The sequence below is a fragment of the Gopherus flavomarginatus genome, chromosome 1 (genome assembly GCF_025201925.1).
Source record: "Gopherus flavomarginatus isolate rGopFla2 chromosome 1, rGopFla2.mat.asm, whole genome shotgun sequence".
NCBI lineage: Eukaryota > Metazoa > Chordata > Testudines > Testudinidae > Gopherus > Gopherus flavomarginatus.
The window spans coordinates 346,320,034-346,340,946 of NC_066617.1; the positions used below are offsets into that span (position 1 = coordinate 346,320,034).

General features: G+C 39.4%; 1 protein-coding gene across 4 annotated transcripts in view; it reads left to right on the plus strand.

Annotated features, from left to right (window-relative positions):
* Positions 1 to 20,913, plus strand: part of SLC36A4 (solute carrier family 36 member 4) — a 226,010-nt gene that overhangs the window by 36,773 nt on the left and 168,324 nt on the right. For 3 of the 4 annotated variants that reach the window (XM_050941724.1, XM_050941750.1, XM_050941733.1), the window contains 4 exons: positions 1,078 to 1,166; positions 3,834 to 3,929; positions 5,636 to 5,720; positions 20,386 to 20,613. In XM_050941724.1, the coding sequence (XP_050797681.1) occupies positions 1,078 to 1,166; positions 3,834 to 3,929; positions 5,636 to 5,720; positions 20,386 to 20,613 (498 nt within the window). The remainder of the gene's footprint in view (positions 1 to 1,077; positions 1,167 to 3,833; positions 3,930 to 5,635; positions 5,721 to 20,385; positions 20,614 to 20,913) is intronic. The other variant, XM_050941743.1, reaches the window with a different exon arrangement.

Consider the following 20,913-nt stretch of genomic DNA (forward strand, 5'->3'; position numbering starts at 1 on the left):
TTTTCTAGATCTGATTGGAAAAGTGTGTGTGTGTGTGTTTTTTGTCCCCTGAAGAAAATTGTGAAAAATTGAACTGAAAACTTTTGGTTTAGAAATGCTGCCATGCTGCCTAATGTGAGTTGTAGTTTGCGTCCTCATTTCCTCCTCCTCTTCTATGGATTGGGCTCAATAGTTGGAGTACATCTATGAAACACCAGGATCTTCCATCTTGCTGATCTGATGAGATGGTTCATGGAAACCCCATGGCCACTTTGCATTATGGCAGACATAGTGCATTTGGGGAGCCTGGCCTATAGAGGAGAATGAGGGCATAAGGCACCCAAAGTAAAACTCCCTTAAGGCAGTGTGGTAGCATTTCCAAATCAAAATGTTCCATTTCTGGCTGAAAATTGAAGATTTTTCAGTTTCTGGAGGCTTGGTTTAAAAAAAATTAGAATTTTTCTATCAAAAGCAGATACTCTTTATGCAAAATTTTTAGTCAAAAATCCAATTTTCTCTCCAAAATATAGCTCTGATGAGAAATTTTCAACCAGTCCTAGTATTTTCCCTTATCTGTAATATTTATCATTGTATTTAGGTCCTCTGGGCAGGGACCATATCATCTTCTCTACTGAGCAGCACCAAGTATGCCGACTTGTAATCAAAAAGACCCTTAGCGTTGGTAACAATAAGATGTCTGAAACCATCATTTAGAAATGTGCAAAATCACATCTTTTTTGTGTGATAAATTTTTCATGGCAAATTATTTCTGTGAAATTGTGGATATTGGGATGAAATCTGCACCCACATTTACTTCTTTCCCTTTGTTCACCATCCCATCTTTTGCTCAGTCCTTGATGTAAAAGTCACATGAGTCCTAAATAAACTAGCAATAAAAACTTCTTTGGACTTGCAGTACTTAGCTGTTTATTTATTTACCATATTTATTTCAAACTTTTATGGAGGTGATCCTTATTTGTTAAAATGCGAAATGTTATTTAAAGTGTTTTTCCTCCCTTGTATATTTCTGTGAAAATTACTCTTCTTACAGGGTTCCAGGTATTTACACCCCATTTCCTATTTTCTTTCTCCCTATAGCTTGGACCAATCAGCCTTGTGCTTATAGGAGTTGTATCTGTTCATTGTATGCACATTTTGGTACGATGCAGCCACCATCTGTGTCTGAGGTAAATGTGGAGCTAGTTGTTACATTATAGCATCTGAATTCCCTCAATTTCTTACTCTATTTCATTTTATGTCTTCGGTCTGCAAAATCTCTTGGTGCTCCAATAATCTCTTCAGAGGTATCTGTCAGAACCTCGGAGGAAGGGGCATGTGACTTCTTTTGGTGTAACTACCAATGATGGCTTTTAGCTGGCATGCAGAAATGCTTAATTATTTGGCATCATCTTTTCTAGAATGTCTTGAACAATATTTGTTTAAATACAGTTCATTTTCTGCTTACTGTTCATGTGTTCTAAACTAGGCTGGTTCATCTTTGATGGATTTGCACCTTATTCCATACCCATAAATGGAAAACAACCCCAGTGTCTCTCACTGCAATTCTAGTTGTTTAGCCCTAATTTTAAGAGTGAAGGAGTCTGAACAAAATGAGAGAGAATGGAGAAAAGAGAGACTCATAGAAAAAGATTAAAAATGGGATACAAAAGGAAATGAGAGAGTAACATTCAAATAGTAAAAGTGAGTGGCTGAGACAGATGCATTTTGGGAAAAATCCAAAAGCAACAGCTTCTCTGGCAGAACATTTTAAATGACAAACATTTCAGTGTAACTAACATGCCCTCTCCTACCACCTTCCCAACATTTTTTGAAGTATGACATCCTTTGGGCAGTGTGAGGAGAAAAAGTAAAATGCTGAGAGGACTGGATGATCAAGGTCCATTGTCAAGAACCTTTTTGAAAACAAGGTATTCCTTCTAGTTTCCTTGTGCAAAGTCAATGGATGGGAAGTGTTTAATGGTATCAGAGCTCATATCAGATCAATGTTTCTAGTCTATATGGGAAAAGACACCTTTGTAATCCAAAGGAATGATTTTAGTTCCAGTGCAGGTGTGCTACTCTAGGGTCCTAAGTTTAAATTCTGTAATTTATCTGCTTCTGACAGGAAAAGCAAGAGAGACAGGGTTTTTTCAGTGATGGAACTACTGTACTGGTGGCATTGGTACTGATTGGCCAGATCCAGAAAAACATTGCCAAGCAGCTTGGCATATTGAGTAAATAGTTGGTTAAAATAGAAAACTGGATGGCAAGTGCAAAGCATTTTCTACATTTCCCACTCTTAGTATAACTTTTGTAAAGCATTCATTTTTATAAATGACCCCACTTATATGGAGAATGGAGTAAGAATTACTACTAAATTGCATTGATATTAATACTATACTGCTATCTTCTTGGCTTGAGGAAAAAATAGATTTTTTTACATTTAGATTCTGGAAGAAATATATTCAAATGATATGGTGGAGGAGTCAAATGTCACACTCCTGGAGGGGAGGTGTGTATTTCTCTCTCATATTCACAGTTGGCTCTCCTTAGAATCTCACAACTAATATTGATTTTTCTTAAAAAATATCTATCTCATTGTCAAGCAAAGGATTGTTATGTGGTTGAACACAATTGCTGGTTTTCTGTTTCAGTGAAAATGATCAAAATATGTTTGATGGGTTAAAACACAGAATTATTCTTGTCCTTTTGGCCAGTTTAATGGGATACAATCTCTCTCTGGGGATTGTATCCTGCCTTACTTCATCTGTCAATAAGTTGGAGAAAGTTCAGAGAAGAGGCACAAAAATGATTAAAGTGTTAGAAAACATCTCTTATAGCGATAGATTGAGCTTCCAGAGTCTATTTATCTTAACCAAGAGAAAGTTAAGGGGAAACTTGATCACAATATATAAGTATCTTCATAGAGAACAAATATTTGATAATGGGCTCATCAGTGTAGTGGACAAAAGTAGAACAAGATCTATTGGCTGGAAGTTGAAGCTAGACAAATTCAAACTGGAAATAAATTGTAATTTTTTAACTGTGAGGGTAATTAATCATTGGAACAGTTTATTAAGGGTTGTGGTGGATTCTTAGATTCTTCAAGATTGGATGCTTTTTAAAAGATATGCTCTAGTTCAAACAAAAATTATTTCAGGGAAGTCTTCTGGTCTGTGTTATGCAGAAGGTCAGAATAGATGATCACAGTGGTCCCTTCTGGCCTTTTGAATTTATGAATCAGTATTTTCTGCCTAGTTCATAAATGGGATTTGTAGATAGATATAAGGCAAAGGTTTCACTTTGAAGTGTGGTGGATCTGTACCTCTCACCAGAATCCCGAAGTCGATCACCATGTTTGGATTCACTCCTTCTGGAGACCAATTCCCTCAGGGTATGTTTGCATGAGCATCTACTGCATGACAAGCTGAGGTGTAAATCTACAGTGCTTCAGCATGCCGATTATTATTGAGAACTTTTTAGTTCACGTCAGCTGGGACCATAGAGACAGTGCACGGCATGTTGGAGCACTGTAGAATTACATCCCACCAAGCTGTGCAGTAAGTGCTCTTGTAGACCTGCCATAAGATACCTGTGATTTAAAAACCTGATCCTGCACTATTGACTTAACTGGGAGCAGAATCGTAGTTTAGATGCTAAAAGTGCACAGGTACATGCTCTTCTTGAAGATTGACTTCAAGCAGCAGATCAGGCCTTCTGCAGGTACTGAATGATGTTCCAGAATTGCTATAACTGACCGTGTGGGGTCCACAACATTTTCAAGCTGTGGCAGCGTATATCATATTTTACGCCTTGACATTTTCTATCAACTTCTCTCTATTCTTTCATTTCAGGTTGAAAAAGACCTCATTAGGGTATAGTGACACAGTTAGTTATGCCATGGAAGTAGGGCCCCTAAACTGCCTTCAGAAAAGAGTTTCCTGGGGAAGGTAAGGTTGTTGCAGCATTTAATTTAATAAATGAAATATTAAAAGGAATGGATAAACTGTGAAACCTTAGAATTTTACCTTTCTCCCACGATATTGCGTTCTGTGGATTAGCAAAAACTTTATTCGTAATACATCTTGTGTGGAAGGGGTAATTCACACAGTCAAGCACTTAGTTTTAAAGTTCTGTGGGAGAAAATTTCCTTCAGTTTCACTCTATAAGCCGAAATTTGGTATAACCAGGATTACATTCTGCACAATCTAATGTACTGAAACAATTTAGGATTTCAGTTCTGTTTTTACCACAAACACATTTCTCCATATTAAGGGGTTCACTGTAAGCAAGTTTGTAGTGCATACTTTAATGACTAGTATAAGAGATCCATTCTGAAAGGGAGCAACCTATTCTTTGATATGTCGTTTCTCTGCAGATTACATTTGATGTTCAACCTTTATTATATTTCATGTTAATGAAACAAAAACTTTTTCCCTTTGAGAAACTCAGTCATTTTCCTTTGCCATCTGTAAAAAAGAGTCATAGCAGAGCAGACTAAATAATGGTATTGTGAGATAATAATGAAATCCAAAACCTTAGAGCTGTTAAATATAAATATTTGTTTTAATGAGCATATATAAAGAATTTCTATTTTCAACAAGGAAAATGTCTTTTCCCTACTATTTTCAAGGATGCAGCAATAGTGTGCAGTGTGTTTTGGTTATTGTATAAATCTGAAAAAATTAGTTGATGTTATTTTTGGTGGTTATGTTATAGGAATGCAATGGAACTTGATTATAGGGAAATTTGGTTTAAAGTGAAGGTAGGATGAAAGCCCCATAAGTCCTTTGGTACACTACAATCTATAAATTGTAATTCTGTTTCCCCGAGAAGTTCTGCTGCAGAAAATAATTTATCTAAAAAAAGTTCTAGTGTATGTTTAACTTTAAATGAAGAGTTCCATTGGAACATTCCTCAGTACACCAGAGTCTCTGATGTATGCCTCCCAAAAATAATATGAATCACAGTTAGAAAAAATAAAGTGAGAGATGGTTTTCTGTGAATTCTCATCTGACTGAAACCTCAGGAGTGATTCATATTGAATCACTTGGTAAGCATTGAGAATTACTGTCATCTTACATTGCTGAAACCTCTATAATTTAGACTGTATCAGGCATTTCATGTTCTCTGGTCACAATAGTCTTAATATGGTGTTTTCCCTGCTAAAGGATTTACATGTGCATTAATTATAGGTACATGTTTTAATATTCCTACAGTATTGTTTTACAAAAATCTCTTCATTTCACTGTACAGTATGTGATTTTAAACCATCTATCTTTTTTATGCATTTCTAAGAAACTCATCACCTGGGAATCTACTTGATATTAGCTATCCTTGAGGGGACCATTTAGGGAACTGGGGTAAAAATCTGTCCAGGGATTAGTCCTGCTTTGAGCAGGGGGTTGGACTAGATCTCCTGAGGTCCCTTCCAACCCTGATATTCTATCATTCTAAAGAAATTGTTTGTCTTGTTTTGTTTGCAGAAGAACCTGCTTTGCTGTGTGCCAGAGTTTAACCTGGTGTTTTGAAACTATTGTTTCCACATCACTATAAAAAGGAGCACTAGATGTATGTCATTTGGAAATGGCTTAATTGTTTGAAAACCCTTTTAATATCATAACTTCAGTGTGTATGTGTTTTTTCTCCCGCCTAGGTGTATCGTTGACTTTTTTCTTGTGATTACACAACTGGGATTTTGCAGCGTTTATGTTGTGTTCTTAGCAGAAAATGTGAAACAAGTGAGTAAATGTATTGTATGGGAATAATTTTGTTTGCAGCTTTTTATTTTCAGCTTTATTTCCTTTCTGCATCCATGTCATATATACCATTCATATAATGCATGTAATGAGAATACATACAGTGTAAGCTCTACCTTGCTTTCCCCCAAAGATACCTCACTGATTAACTTTTGTAGAAAGTGACCCACTTGCTTTGTAGGTGAAACCCATTCCAGTGCTTGTGTAAGCTGCTGCAACATCATTGACCTCCAGTTTTTCTTAAATTTCAACACTTAATCTCACAATTTAACCATGGGACGTAGTTATTTTACACACGGCTAAACTGTGTTAGAAAGATAAGAGGAGTTCTGCCAAATTTTACAATGAGAGAATGGTTTCTTCATGCACAAAATCAGTAGTGTACCATAAACTCTTAGGATTTGCGCTCCAAAACGTGTGTAATCTCTTGTACAGTATATACATATTCTTTCCATATTCAGATCTTGGGCCCAACCTTGCTCTAAATATGTAGCAATTTTTATTTATTATTTAGTTTGCAGTGATGTCCAAAATAGTGCCAGGAAGTTTCCAAATGCAGAGAAAGGCACAGTCCCAGCCCTGAAGATTGTAGTTAACTATAGTTATTTACTTTGTGTGAGCACACATGCAAAGCAGTTTCTTTTCTGAGCTCTGTAGCAGTGTGCACCACATCTCAGAAGATGGAAAAAGCTGTTAGGCAATTGGAAAGGCATTTTGTAAAGAACTGGGGAAATGGACAACATTGTTTATGGTTAATGGTATCTTCCAGCAAGTGTCTGAAGCCTCCCTTTGCACACATGTAAGATATCACTGAGTGAAATGGGAATGGTTGATTTACATGTACATTATTAGGCTGTTCTGCTTCAGTAACAACCAGCCTTGCTGTAAGTACATCACAGTATGCTGTGATCCTGCTGGACTCCAACATCTAAGTAAGGTTAGGCCATTTCAGTACTAGGATGGGAGACCTCAATGAGACACTTGAGAGCTGCTGGTGATATTCAGCAGATGGCACTGTACACTTTTGCAATGGGCTGAACTGTTACCCAAAGAACCATTATCTGTTAGATGAGTCATAAAGCTAGATCCTGACTACATTAAATTTCTACAAGGTCCCGCACTCCTTCCAAATGAGTGGAGGAATTAAACACTGGGCTTCTTGACATATTTCAGTTTGGGTAATTACCCTACAATCCCCCTCCAATTTCAATCAGATATGATGTTCTTAATGTCCTCCTACCTTAGACAATTCTGCAGTACAGCTATATGCTTTGAAACTGCTACTGGCTATACTTCATTGGTGGCTGCAGTGATCCATAGGTATCTTACCTTTCTTTCAGGAGTGTTGTGAGCTTTATTTCATGTTTTGGGGAGTTCTCTAAGATCCTCTGATGTAAGGTGCTATAAAAGTGCCAAGTACCTGCATATGCAATTTATACACTCTGTGATTTGGACCTCTGAACCTGATATGCGGTAGTTGTGAGACCATATTATAAAAAATTATTTTACCACTCTAATGCTTAGTAATCTCAGCGCGCATATTATTTTCAGTAGCATGTCTCTTCCTTCTCCGACCCCACCCTCTGTGTGAATTTTTATTGCATCCATCATAGTATAAAGTTCAAGCCCAAACAATTGCCATCAAATAGGTAAGCAGACCCACTGCTGCCTACCAGTGACAACTTCCTATTAACTGACCTGATAAGCAAAAACAAGACTAATCAGATGTGTCTTGCATCACTTCTTAAGGCCATTAAAATTGGGTCCTCATTTATTACAGGATTTCAGACGGAGGGGCCATCACAAGAAATAATTTGCTACCTTCCCTCAGGAGTTTAACCCTGGGGAGAGATCCAGTAACAAATTCATCCTAGGCAACAGAAACAGCCACAAGGAAATATGAAATATACTCTGTAAATGAATCAAACTTACCAAAAATTCAGAGGTTTCACTTTTCAATTAATTTAATTTGAATTGCAGTTCTTCTTCCACAGTACGGTATGGTAAGGAGATAAGAAACTGGCTCCACAGTCACAAAGATCTGTATTGCAGAACTCTGTCCTGTAGAGGGCACCAAAGGACATAAGTTGGTACAACTTTAAATATATAATGCATTGATTCTTCCTGAAGCCAAATTTTGTGAAAAAGCATTTAAGTTGCTTACTTGCACATACCATCAACACAAGCATTAAAAGTCACAAAATAATTAGTTTTCACCCAGTGCTACCACCTTGATTTCCCCTATCCTCATGACCTCAGCCATGACACTGCTCCTTCCACACAAAGCATTAGTGTTTGGAGGACTCCTGACTTGGCTGTCCTGTCCCCTCCAGGGCACTGGCACAGCGACACCGTGCTGAGCCCTTGAAGAGCTGATATTTCCAAGCTTGGCTTCCCTAGTGGTGCTATGTAGTGGGCTGAAGAGCTGAGGTTGAATCACTAGGGAGCCACATGTCTCTGCATTGACGTCAGTCTTGGTGCAAAGGCACTGGGATCTCCTACACAGCTGTGCTCCCCAAACCTAGTCAGCCCTTCCCTCCACATACAAGCCTCATTCTCCTTTCTTGCCCTCCCTCAAAGCCCCAGTATCAACCTTCCCCTATCCCCTGCTGTGTAGTTTAGCTCCCTGCGGTCTCTGGAAGGAGTGGAGATGGTGAGTTGGACAGAGTTGGACAGTTCCATTGGCTAATATTAGTGTAGCTCAATTTGATTATACTGAATGGGAGAATAGCTTGTGTGTTAATTTTAAAATTTCAAAACTTATGTTGGAGATGTTAGCTGAATATGCTTGTGTGGGAACTGCAATTGTTTAGCTAGAGGAATCCAAAGAAATGTGTAGAGGGAAAATGGAAGGGAAATATTAGTTAAGTAGCCTTTTAAAATATTTCCCCTACAGTTAGTAAATATTTTTTTTTAAATGTTACATGGAAATTTCAGTGTTCCGATGAAGAGTAATTGTGCCAAATTTGAGTACTAGGCTGGTGTAAACAATTGCTACCATTATCTCCATAGTAAAAATGGAATGCTTGCACCAGAGCATGTCACACGGGCTGACCGGTCTCTCTGCGTATGTCTATACTTCAGTTAAACACCTGTGGCTGGCCTGTGTCAGCTGACTTGGGGTCACAGGGCTTGGGCTATAGAGCTGTGAAATTGTGGTGTAGACATTTGGGCTTGGGCTAGTGCCCGGGTTCTGGGACCCCGTGAGAGGGGAGAGCCCCAGAGCCTGGGCTCCAGCCTGAGACCAAAAGTCTACTATGCAGTTTTACAACCCTGCTGCCTGAGCCAGTTGAAACGGGCCAGCCGGGGTGTTTAATTTCAGCGTAGACATGTCCTATGCTATCTTGCTGGAGTGGCATCATTCTTCAATTATTTCGATGTTAACACATAACTGTGTCCCCTTAAATGATGAATAGATCTCCAGTGGGGACATAGAGGGTCAGGAATATCTGTGCATAAAGTAAATAATTCACACAAATGTTTGATCCTTAACCACTTTGGAGTCCCAGATATTGGGGTAGTGGATGCCAGATAAATGTTGGTAACATAACTTTTCATATGCTGCATCAGTTGAGTCCTTTCAATTGTGCAACTTTATTTGCTGTAGCATTTCTTGTACAGCCTACATCCACAAATCATTAGAGTTAAATAATACAAAATGGTGGAGAATAAATGGTGTAAACCGAAGAGACAATTTTCAATGAAGAAAAATGAGCAGAAAGGCCAATATTTTTTTTAAAAATTGCGTTAATGGGAACATTTGGGTGTTCGGGACTTCTGATTTTCAAAATCTTGGCCAAAACTGTGTACTTTCTCAAAAATCTTTGGATTTTGCTATGTTGAGTTTGCTGTCTTGCTATCTTGCAAAACAAAAGGTTGACAAATATTTTATAAAGAGCCTGGCATATGTACTGAGCCATCATCAGTCCAAATCCCTTCTAAATAAGCATTTACTAACTACGGTAAGCATTGTGTGTAGGTCTAAATGTTTGCTTTGTCTTTCCAATCCTGTAAGGGATTCAATACCGTTTTTTCCATATAAAATACGTCACACATCTTCTGGTTCTAGCTATTAAGGTTGCTTGAAACTTTCCATTGTAAGACCCTAAATTTTGTTGCTTATAACTTTGCCAAACCTCAACCATTGTAATTAAAGACAGTGCTCACACACAGGGTAGTGTGAGCAACCCTAATTCGGACACTTCCTAATTTTTGAGTGCTTGACTTTGCAACTATGCTTTCTCTTCATGTATGGTATGGTCAAGGTAAAAACAAACTTGAGATTCTGTTCTTTGTTGAAATTCTCTAAAAGCTGATGACACTTTTCTTAGTAGAAATCCACTTTGTGTAAGTACAATGAAGGCAAGAGATGATGCTCAATAGCAAACATATCTTATTGTAACACATTCTTGAGCTAAATTTTATCATTGAGAAAACCTGGAGCATGCTTAATCATAACAGAGATTTTGGGAAGAAGAGATTATGTGGACATTGGAGGCCCATGCATTTTTATAGCACTGAGCCCACTGACTGTGACATTTGAGTGGAGAGAATTGTCTAAATTGATAGTGTGTTTGCAAGTTACTATGCTCTGTTGATAGGAAAGAGAAGGCAAAGGGTAATGTTAGATGTGCCTTGGCCCAGTATGACTAACTGAAATGCAATGACGCACTAGCGGCAAACTGCAGTAGCTTAAAAACAACTGTTAGAAGGGATAACTGTCTAAGATGATATTGAGTCTGATATTGTGAAGGAGAGTAGGTTAGGTAGAGACTGAGTCATATTCAGTCCATCTAATCAAAATCAGTTGCAAATTTTGTCACCCTACGCTGCATGCAAGGCAGGGAAACGGATGCACATTGCTATTTCATGTTCGTTGACTTGTTTAGGAAAATGTTAAAAGTTCAGTGGTGGTTTTTAGTCCTACTCACAAAGAAAGGGTTTAGCAATGATACAATAGCCTGTACTCAAACAGCACAAAGTTAGGAACTGAAACTTCAATGTGGTTTTCCCATGCTGCTCGGTCTCACCCAATCTGTCCTCTATGTTACTCCATTCTGAACAGCAAAATGAGAAGTTTTCCTTTCTTGTCTGCTCTTGAATCTTGTGTCATCATATCATGCTTCCTTCACTCTGCCACTAATGTTAGCCTCCATAGCCTGTTTGCTCACCTCTCCTTGGCTACCCCATCCATGTTGTATGCCCTCTCTGAATCCATTTGCAGAACCACTACCCTGACCTCTTTCAAAGCCATCCTCTTCTGTGATGCCTACAGTAAACTGCCTAAGGCTTTGTCTAAACACAAAAGTTGTGCCACTTTAACTATACCAGAGAAGTTAAAGCACTACAACTCGTCACCGTCTCCTAGTGGAGGCAGTTTTACCAGTATAAAGGTGCTTTTTACCAGCTTGGCTTTATCCATACAGAAAAGGGAATAAGTTATACTGGTATAAGTGCCTTTATACTGGTGTATTTATTTTGGTTAAAAAAAAAAAATCACACCCCTAGCCAAAATAGTTACGTTACTACCAAATAAATAAATAAATAAAGTGTATAGACCATACCTAATGACAATGGTTAAGCAGGGGGATGGTTAGAGCTGAGTTTTCAAAATTTCCATTTTATTTTCATTTATTCATAACTTTCTGAAACTTTTACCTTTTGGCCTGAAACATTAAATATCCAAGGAAGGTGCAGGTGTGAGTTTCAGCTATAGAAAAACTCCACCAGCAACACAAAACTTACTTCCTGAATAAGCAATGTGTATGGCTCAGCAGAAGCCATTTTTTCACATGTTGGGCAGGGTGGTCTCTGAACTGTGGTCTTTGAGATTGGCGACTCCATCTTTGAAAGGAAGCTATCAAGGGTCAATGTGATGTCAGTGGCCATCTCAGACGACTTGTCTAGACAAAGCCTTAGGTCTAGTCTATGCACAGTTTTTGTTCCAAAACTATTTCGGTGTGATATATAAAATATAATAATTTTTATCTCAAATAGTTATACTAGTACAGCTTTTAGTGTGGGAACAGTTATACTGCTATAAAGGTACCTTATGCTTGTATAGCTTATTCCCCTTTCCCCATTACATATTCATTTTCTAACTGAAGGTGAATCTGCCTTATCTAGCTCAGCTTATGCAAAAATATAAATTTCAATATTAAACCTGGTTGAACTCAGAATTCTCTTTCCATGGGAAATTCTGACATTTTAAAATTTCTTTTGGTCCCGAACTGGAAGGAAAAGTGCTTTGGTATAGTGGGGTTTTTTAAGCACCACAAATGTCAGGTAGGTTTAATTAGCAAACCGAAACTACACTGTATTTCCCAGTGGCAGGGATACAATGTACAAGTATTGACTGAGGTGAACATCAGGAAAAATATTTTTTTGAAAGGAAGTAACAGGTGATATTGTTTAATATTGCCCTCAACTGCAGTGGAATGATCTATTTTCATTAAAGGATGCTAAAAAATATCTGCTTTATTTAACCTTAGTTTCCTACGGGTTGCTTACCTGTTTGTAAGGGGAGGTATCAAGGCCTAGTCTCCCCTGGTAGAATTAGCCTTCATTAATGGTTCTTCTCTCTCACTTTCTTCTGCCATTAGAGATTGCCTTCAAAAAGGGGCAGTGTGCATACTGTGTCTCTGTCCCCTTGTCCCTTACCTATATAAACTCCTTCTATGGGAAAATATATGCTTCAGACTCTCATAGCAATGGCAAGGCCTCTGCTCCCCCAACTCTGGGGAAATGTCAGAAGCTTAGGAGGGATAACCATACTAAACTGTAGACACATTGACAGATTTGTGGGAGCAGAAGGCAGACATCTCGCACCAAGCACTAACAACTTGTGTTGATTGCTCTGGCCACCTCTGGAGATTACAGCTTTGGATTTGGGTATCCCAGAGTGCGGTAGTGTTTGTTAGTTATCACTTCACAGATATCTGCATCAGTGTTCATCTAAGGACAGCTGTGGATTATTTGTATGTGTGTACACGTGGTATATCTTTGTGGGTACATGAGCCTGTTGTGTCTGTCAGCCAAACACAAAAATATGAAAGATATTAATATGACCACCTCCTTGTGACATAACATAAAGGTGGAAGGTGTTCAGATACCATAGCGTGGGTACCATGTAAGGTTCTGAAAAGATTTCAACTTCCCTAATGATTTATGAAATATAAAACATTTTGAACTCAAGCCGCATTTTCCCAATAAGCACCACTTTATTTGTAATTCAGCTAATAGAAAAACTACAGAGATCTCTGTTTTTTAGGAACTCCTTACTGAGGTCTGTCTGTATAAAGTGAAAATTGTGTGTGGATTTCTTTTAAAAAATTTCTTCTGGTTTAAAGAGGAGAAAAAATACTTGAAATTATTTTGGCAGAAAGTTAAATAAAAACTGCAGGGTTTTAAAAAGGTTACCATTCTGTCCCCGCAATGTCTATCTGCCTTATCTATTTAATAGCAGGATGCATTTTGGAATGTCATAACAGGCTAAAATATTTATATATGGTGCAAGGTATGTTAGCATAGCAAGCACGTGTGTGCTTCCACTGCTCGAATGTTGTATGTTATATTAAATATTTACGGTAGCTGAGACATTCAAAGGAACTTAAGGGAGTGACATGCCCAAAAGCCACTGGATTTCTTATAGACATTTTGGAGCATGAGCTTTCATGGGTGAATACCCACTTTGTCGGATGCATTTAGCCAGATGTGTACCCAGAAGCCTCTTACTGCAAGACAAACCCAAGAAAGAAACCAACAGGACTCCACTGATCATCACATACAGTCCCCAGCTAAAACCCCTCCAACGCATCATCAGGGGTCTACAACTCATCCTGGGCAATGATCCCACACTTTCACAGGCCTTGGGTGGCAGGCCAGTCCTTGCCTACAGACAACCTGCCAACCTGAAGCATATTCTCACCAGTAACTGCACACTGCACCATAGTAACTCTAACTCAGAAACCAATCCATGCAACAAACCTTGATGCCAACTCTGCCCACATATCTACACCAGCGACACAATCACAGGACCTAACCAGATCAGCCACACCATCAACAGTTCATTCACCTGCACGTCCACCAATGTAATATACGCCATCATATGCCAGCAATGCCCCTCTGCTATGTACATCGGCCAAACTGGACCGTCTCTACGGAAAAGGATAAACGGACACAAATCAGATATTAGGAATGGCAATATACAAAAACCTGTAGGAGAACACTTCATCCTCCCTGGCCACACTATAGCAGACCTTAAGGTGGCCATCCTGCAGCAAAAAAACTTCAGGACCAGACTTCAAAGAGAAACTGCTGAGCTTCAGTTCATCTGCAACTTTGACACCATCAGCTCAGGATTAAACAAAGACTGTGAATGGCTTGCCAACTACAAAACCAGTTTCTCCTCCCTTGGTTTTCACACCTCAACTGCTAGAACAAGGCCTCATCCTGCCTGATTGAATTAACCTCGTTATCTCTAGCTTGCTTCTTGCTTGCATATATGTACCTGCCCCTGGAAATTTTCACTACATGCATCCGATGAAGTGGGTATTCACCCATGAAAGCTCATGCTCCAAAACGTCTGTTAGTCTATAAGGTGCCACAGGATTCTTTGCTGCTTTTACAGATCCAGACTAACATGGCTATCCCTCTGATACTGGATTTCTTAGAGAATCCCAGATATGTTCTTATGTATGGAGCATCTCTGGATGTGTATGTGCTTGTAAGTGAAAGAGCAATTGCACAAGACTTTCTTGTATAAGTGAAAGGTAGTTAAAGCTTTTGAACAGTGACTTGCTCTGTATTTTTATTTTAAGTTTACTATTGGCGAATGAGATTTGGAACAGGAAGTTTACTTCAGATGACTTTAGGGAAATAGCAGCTTTGCTAGCTGTTTGTCACACTACTGGCCAGCACAAAGAGGCAATGTGCAATTGCAGGTATGTGAAGTCACTGAAATTGGGAAATGTTAGACAGTTTATACAATTTGTAGTGAGAGAAGCTTGTAGGAAATTTAATCTTTCATGTCTAGATTTAGTTAACTCTTTGCAGTAGCTTTCTAAGAACTCTGCCTTTGGGTATTCTGAGCCCCCTCATTTTCCATTAATTTCAGCAGGAGTTGAAAGGTGCTTAGTACTTTACAGAGGATGCTCAATATCTTGCAGGATCAGATCAGTTTATGTACTAGTAATGACTAGAGACCTGTGTATTCCATGGTTGCTGGAAAATCCATCCCCTTCTGCTGAGTTGTGTCCTTAGTTTTCCATTAACAAATCATTCTTTTTAGCTCTTATGGTTGCAACAAAAAGTATTTTAAAAGAAGGAATTTTTGTCTGCCTGAGTTTGGAGACAGCCTGAAACAATAGGAATAAGAAGAGTGAAAGGTCCCATTAATCTTCAGTGGGCGGTTAATTCTGAATCTTAACCAAGCTGACAATTTAAATGCCAGCACTTTTCCTGCTTTGCTTTACAGCCCCAAACTGTCTCTTGTTCCTATCCAGATGCTCATATCAGCTCAGCTAACAAAATCTCTAGGTCTAACTTTCTTTCACCTCACCCCACAAACAAATAAAGCCCATTTAGTATAGTTTTTAATGTCGGTACAAAATCCTGCAGCTGTGTAGACTGAATGTGTTGCAGCAAACTAATACAATTGACATTTGGCATCAAAATAAATAACATGGGTGACTGTACCAACTTATCTATAGCTGCCACAAGCTTTCTAGTTTGCCTCACTTGAATGCTGTGGAAACTAGAGTCCCTTGCTGTAGAATTTAGGTCAATCTTGTAATGGAATATACTCGAGAGAGTCAAGGAAGACAAGGCAGTTGTGGAGAAACTACATGAATTCATTGTATTGATCTTCACTGCAGAGGATGTGAGAGAAATTCCCACACTTGAACCATTTCTTTTAGGTAACAAATCAGAGGAACTGTCCCAGATTGAGGTGTCAAAAGAGGTCGTTTTGGGACAAACTGATAAATTTTAAACAGTGATAAATCACCAGGACTTGATGGTATTCACCCAACAGGTCTGAAGGAACTCAAATATGAAATTGCAGGACTGGTAACTATGGTATGTAACCTATTGCTTAAATTAGCTTCTGTGCCAGATGACTGGAGTATTACTAATGTAATGCCAGCTTTTTGAAAAGGCTCTAGACTCAGTTGAAACTATAGTAAAGAACAGAATTGTCAGACATGTAGATGAACATATGTGTTGGGGAAGAGTCACAGGGTTTTGTAAAGAAAAGTCGTGCCTCACCAATTGCTTAGAATTCTTTGAAGAGTGTCAAGAAACATATGGACAAGGTTAATCTAATGTGTATAGTGTACTTGGACTTCCAGAAAGCCTTTGACAGGTTCCTTCACTGAAGGCTCTTAGGCAAAGTAAGCAGACATGGTATAAGAGGGAGGGTCCTCTCATGGATCAGTAATTGGTTAAAAGATAGGAGGTAAAGAGTAGGAATATATGATCAGTTTTCACAGTGGAGAGAGGTAAATAGTGGAGTTCCCCAAGGATCTGTACTGGGACCAGTTCTGTTCAGCATATTTATATATAATCTGGAAAAAGGGTAAACAGGTTGCACAGTTTTTGCAGACGATACAAAATTACTAAAGATAGTTAAGTCCAAAGCTGACAGTGAAAAGTTACAAAGGGATCTCCCAAAACTGGGGTGACTGTGCAAGAAAGTGGCAGGTGAAATTCAATATTGTTAAATGCAAAGTAATGCACATTGGAAAACATAATCCCAACTATACATACAAAATGATTTGGTTTAAATTAGCTATTACCTCTCAACAAAGAGATCTTGGAGTTATTGTGGATAGTTCTCTAACTCTGAAAACAACTGCTCAATGTGCAATAATAAAGCTAACTGAATGTTAGGAACCATCTGGCCACATCTGGAGTACTGCATCCAGCTTTGGGCCCCCAAGAAAGGATGTGGAAAAATTGTAGCCAGTCCAGCGGAGGGCAACGAAAATGATCAAGGTGCTGGGGCGCATGTCTTACAAGGAGAGGCTGAGGGAATTGGGCTAGTTTAGTCTTCAGAAGAGAAGAGTGAAAGGGGATTTGATCGCAGCCTTCAATTACCTGAAGGGCGGGGTTCCAAAGAGGATGGAGTTCGGCTGTTCTCAATGGTAGCAGATGACAGAACAAGGAGCGATGGTCTCAAGTTGCAGTGGGGCAGGTGTAGGTTGGATATTAGGAAAAAACTATTTCACTAAGAGAGTGGTGAAACACTGGAATGAGTTGCCTAGCGAGGTGGTGGAATCTCCATTCTTAAAGGTTTTTAAGGCCCGGTTTGACAAAGCCCTGGCTGGGATGATTTAGTTGGCATTGGTCCTGCTTTGAGCAGGGGGTTGGACTAGATGACCTCCTTAGGGTTGGAAGAAACCTCATCTTCTATGATTAGGAAAGGGATAGATAATAGAACACATCATAATGCACTATACGAGTCCCTGGTATTCTCACACTGTGAATGCTACATGAAGTTTTGGTAGCCCCATCTCAACAAAGATATATTAGAATTGGAAAAAGGTTCAGAGAAGGGAAACAATAATGAGTTGAGATATAAAACAGCTTCCATACAAGCAGAGATTAAAAAGACTAGGGCTGTTCATTTTAGGGGAAGAAAAGATGACTAAGGGGGAGGATATGATAGAGGTCTGTAAAATCATGACTGGTGTGGAGAAAGTGAATAAGGAAGTGTTAATTACCCCTTCACATAACACAAGAAGCAGGGGTCGCCCAATGAAATTAATAGGCAGGAGGTTTAAAACTAACAAAAGGAAGTACTTCACACAATGCACAGTCATCTTGTCTTTCTTGTTGTCAGGGGATGTTGTGGAGGCCAAAAATATAACTGGGTTCAAAAACGAATTAGATTAATTCATGGTGAATATGTCCATAAATGACTATTAGTCAGGGTTGTCAGGGACACAACCCCATGTTTTGGGTGTTCCTAAACATCTAACCGTCAGAAGCTGTGACTGGACAGCAGGGCATGGATCACTCGATAAATTGCTCTGTTCTGATCATTCTTTCTGAAGCATCTAGTACCATCCACTGTTGGAAGACAGGTATTCGGTAGATTGACCATTGATCTGACCTATTATGACTGTTCTTATGAGAGGTCTTGATGATGACCATAAAACTCACCAATGACATAGCAATGCACTTCATTAATATGCTTAATTTAGAAACCTGATTACCATGTCACTTATGACTGGAAAACAGAGCATCTACGGTATAGAAAATTGTATTTTCTTTCACTGTGTGCACTGATGCATTGACCATTGCTGTTCTATCATGTTGTCTGTATTAGTACTAATGTGACTATATATACTCTGGAACATTACATTGGTACTCCCTAGTATTGCTGAAAGTGTTCTCTGTTAAGAGGCTCGGTGGTATCTTTGTTTCTTTTGTACATGTAAGTAGCTCTTGTATAGCAGTACACATGTGAAAAGCATTGTTCAAATGTTGACTAATTAATTCTTTTAACACCTCTGAAGTAGATAAACAGGACCATAATGCTCATGTATTATTATAAATATGTTTTATCTGTGAGACTAGAGTAGCTGTAATTTCACAGCTATAGTTTTGTGTCAGATGTTCAGACTGTGACTACAGTAGCATGGTTGGCTGATTTGGTATTTAGAAGTGGTGTTGTAGCTATATCAGTCCCAGGATACGAGAGAGACAAGGTGGGGGAAGTAATATCTTTTATTGCACCAACTTTTATAGATAAGAGAGAGAAGCTTTCAAGCTTTTCTCTCTCACTAACAGAAGCTGGTCCAATAAAAGATATTACCTCATCCACTTTGTCTCTCTTGGTGTTTAGAAGGCAGGTTATTGTCTGCAGTTGTTTTGAGTTTCGGAACATTGACTTCTCAGTTGTGCTTGTTTCTTTTCACATCATATAGAATTACCATATATACTAGATCATAAACTGGTTCGTTTATAAGCCAACCCCTTCAAGATGGATAAGTAAAAATGGAAAATTTTTATGACCGATTCATAAGCCAACCCCATAATTCAGGGGTCAGCAAACTTTGTCTCCTGGGCCATCAGCATAAGCTGCTGGTGGGGCTGAGATGGTTTGTTTACCTCGAGCGTCTGCAGGCACAGAGGTAAACCTAAGTAAACAAAGTGTCCTGGTGCGCCAGCTGCTTACCCTGACAGACCAGGACAGCAACTGGTGGGGAAATGTTTTGGGGGGGAGAAGCTGGGGGTCAGAGGGGTAACCCCTGTGACCTCCCCCATGACCCCCACCCCTAGCCCAGGACCCCCACACTCTCCCCATCCCATCTCTTCCGACCTTATCTGGGGAGGGCCAGAGGAGGATGTCTTTGGCCTGGCTGGAGCTGCTCTGGCAGGCTGGGCAGCGCGGTCGCAGCCCGCTCCGGTGGGCCAGACTGGGCAGTGCAGCCGCATGTTCCAGCGGGCTGGGCCAGGCAGCATGGCCGCAGCGTGGGCCAATGGGCTGGCTGGCGCAGCCACAGCCTGCTCTGGGGGGCGGGGCCGAGCAGCATGGCTGCAGCCTGCCAGCCCCGGGGCTGCAGCTGCTTTGGAGGCTAGGGGGAGAGCAGCATGGACTCTGGCCCCACCTCTTCCCTTCTGGCTCTGCTGGCTGTGCTGCCTCTCCTTGCTTCATCTGTTGGGGGGAGGGACTGTGTCCCACCTCTCCCTTTCTATACCTATTCATAAGCCGAATTTTTTTAGTAAAAAAGGGAAGCACCAGAGAAGGGGGTTGGCTTATGAACGAGTTTTTATGGTAATAACTTTACATATTTTTTTTATATTTCTTTTCTCAAGTCTACCAGTTTAAGGCTTTCTGCAATGTGAGCGAACTAACCTCATCAGATACTGGGGGTACAGGATGGAAGAATATGGTGGGAAAATGATTAAAAAGAGATCACCCATTCTAAAGGAAAAAGCCACTATAAGTTTTAAAGAAAATGGAATGAAACTCTTTCAGGGATTTTCTTTTTCTGTTTTGAGGGGTGCAGGCTGTGACCTCAAATGCTTTGGCCTACCACTGCTTTTGGTCACAGCATTCATGCCATAAATTGATGTGATTTTCATTAAAACAAATTTTAACACCGTTGATCATGTTAAATATTTTCCAGTGCATAACAACAGTTGTGAATTTTTACATGCTTAGTCTTTTGAATAACATTGGGCAATTGCAGTATTGTTATATGGAATCCAGGAATATTTAAGACTTGACTACAAGGAGAGTTGTTGAACAGAATTGGTTTAGATTAAACACGTACAAGTGCAAACCTCTTATCTCAGCATAGGAATGGCTTTTTGAGTTTAGCTTAAGTTGATTGGGAACAAGTTTAAGTTGAATGGAAATAACCCACTTTTAAGTTGATATATGGACAGCTGGGTTTGCACCAGTTTAAAACAGTTTAATTAAACTAGTGCAAGTCTGAGTGTAGCCAAGACTATTGCTTTAACTAAACTGGAAAGTCAAGTGTCCAACTCCCATTGAAAGTCAGTAGGAGTTGAGTGTCTAACTCTCCCTTAAGCTCCTTTAAATGTTATAGCTGGAATTTTAAAAGTAAAACTAATGTATTCGTTCACATAAAATACAGTGCTGCTGATGTTTTTAAAAACATCTTCCCTTCAGGTCCATGAAGGATTTTTGGAGAACAGGATTGTACCCACGAATGACACTAGTACCAGTGGTCCCTCTGAGAAAAGGAGTGTTGATTTACGAATATACATGCTGTGTTTTCTGCCATTTATTATCCTTCTGGTCTTCATTCGTGACCTTAAGAGCCTGTCTATGCTTTCGTTCCTTGCCAATATTTCCATGGCTATCAGCCTGGTAATTATTTACCAGTACATCGTTCGAGTGAGTATACATTCCCCTCACCCATTGTTTTGTGAAGATGCAACATCTCTTTTGGAATTTGTACGTAATGTCAAATGACTATTAGATTTATATTTATTAACCTAACTTTCATACAGCATGGCTTATACTGTAGGTACTAAAGTGATGGGTATTTAAAAAGTGCCTGAGAGCGAGCCTTTTAAGGATGTGATGTTTATGGGAAATTGGACTTTAAAAAAGAACGGAAAGTACCTACTAATTGCTCCTGCCATTAAGGCAGTAAAATAAAAAAGTACACATTTTAAAGAACTTTTGCCCGTT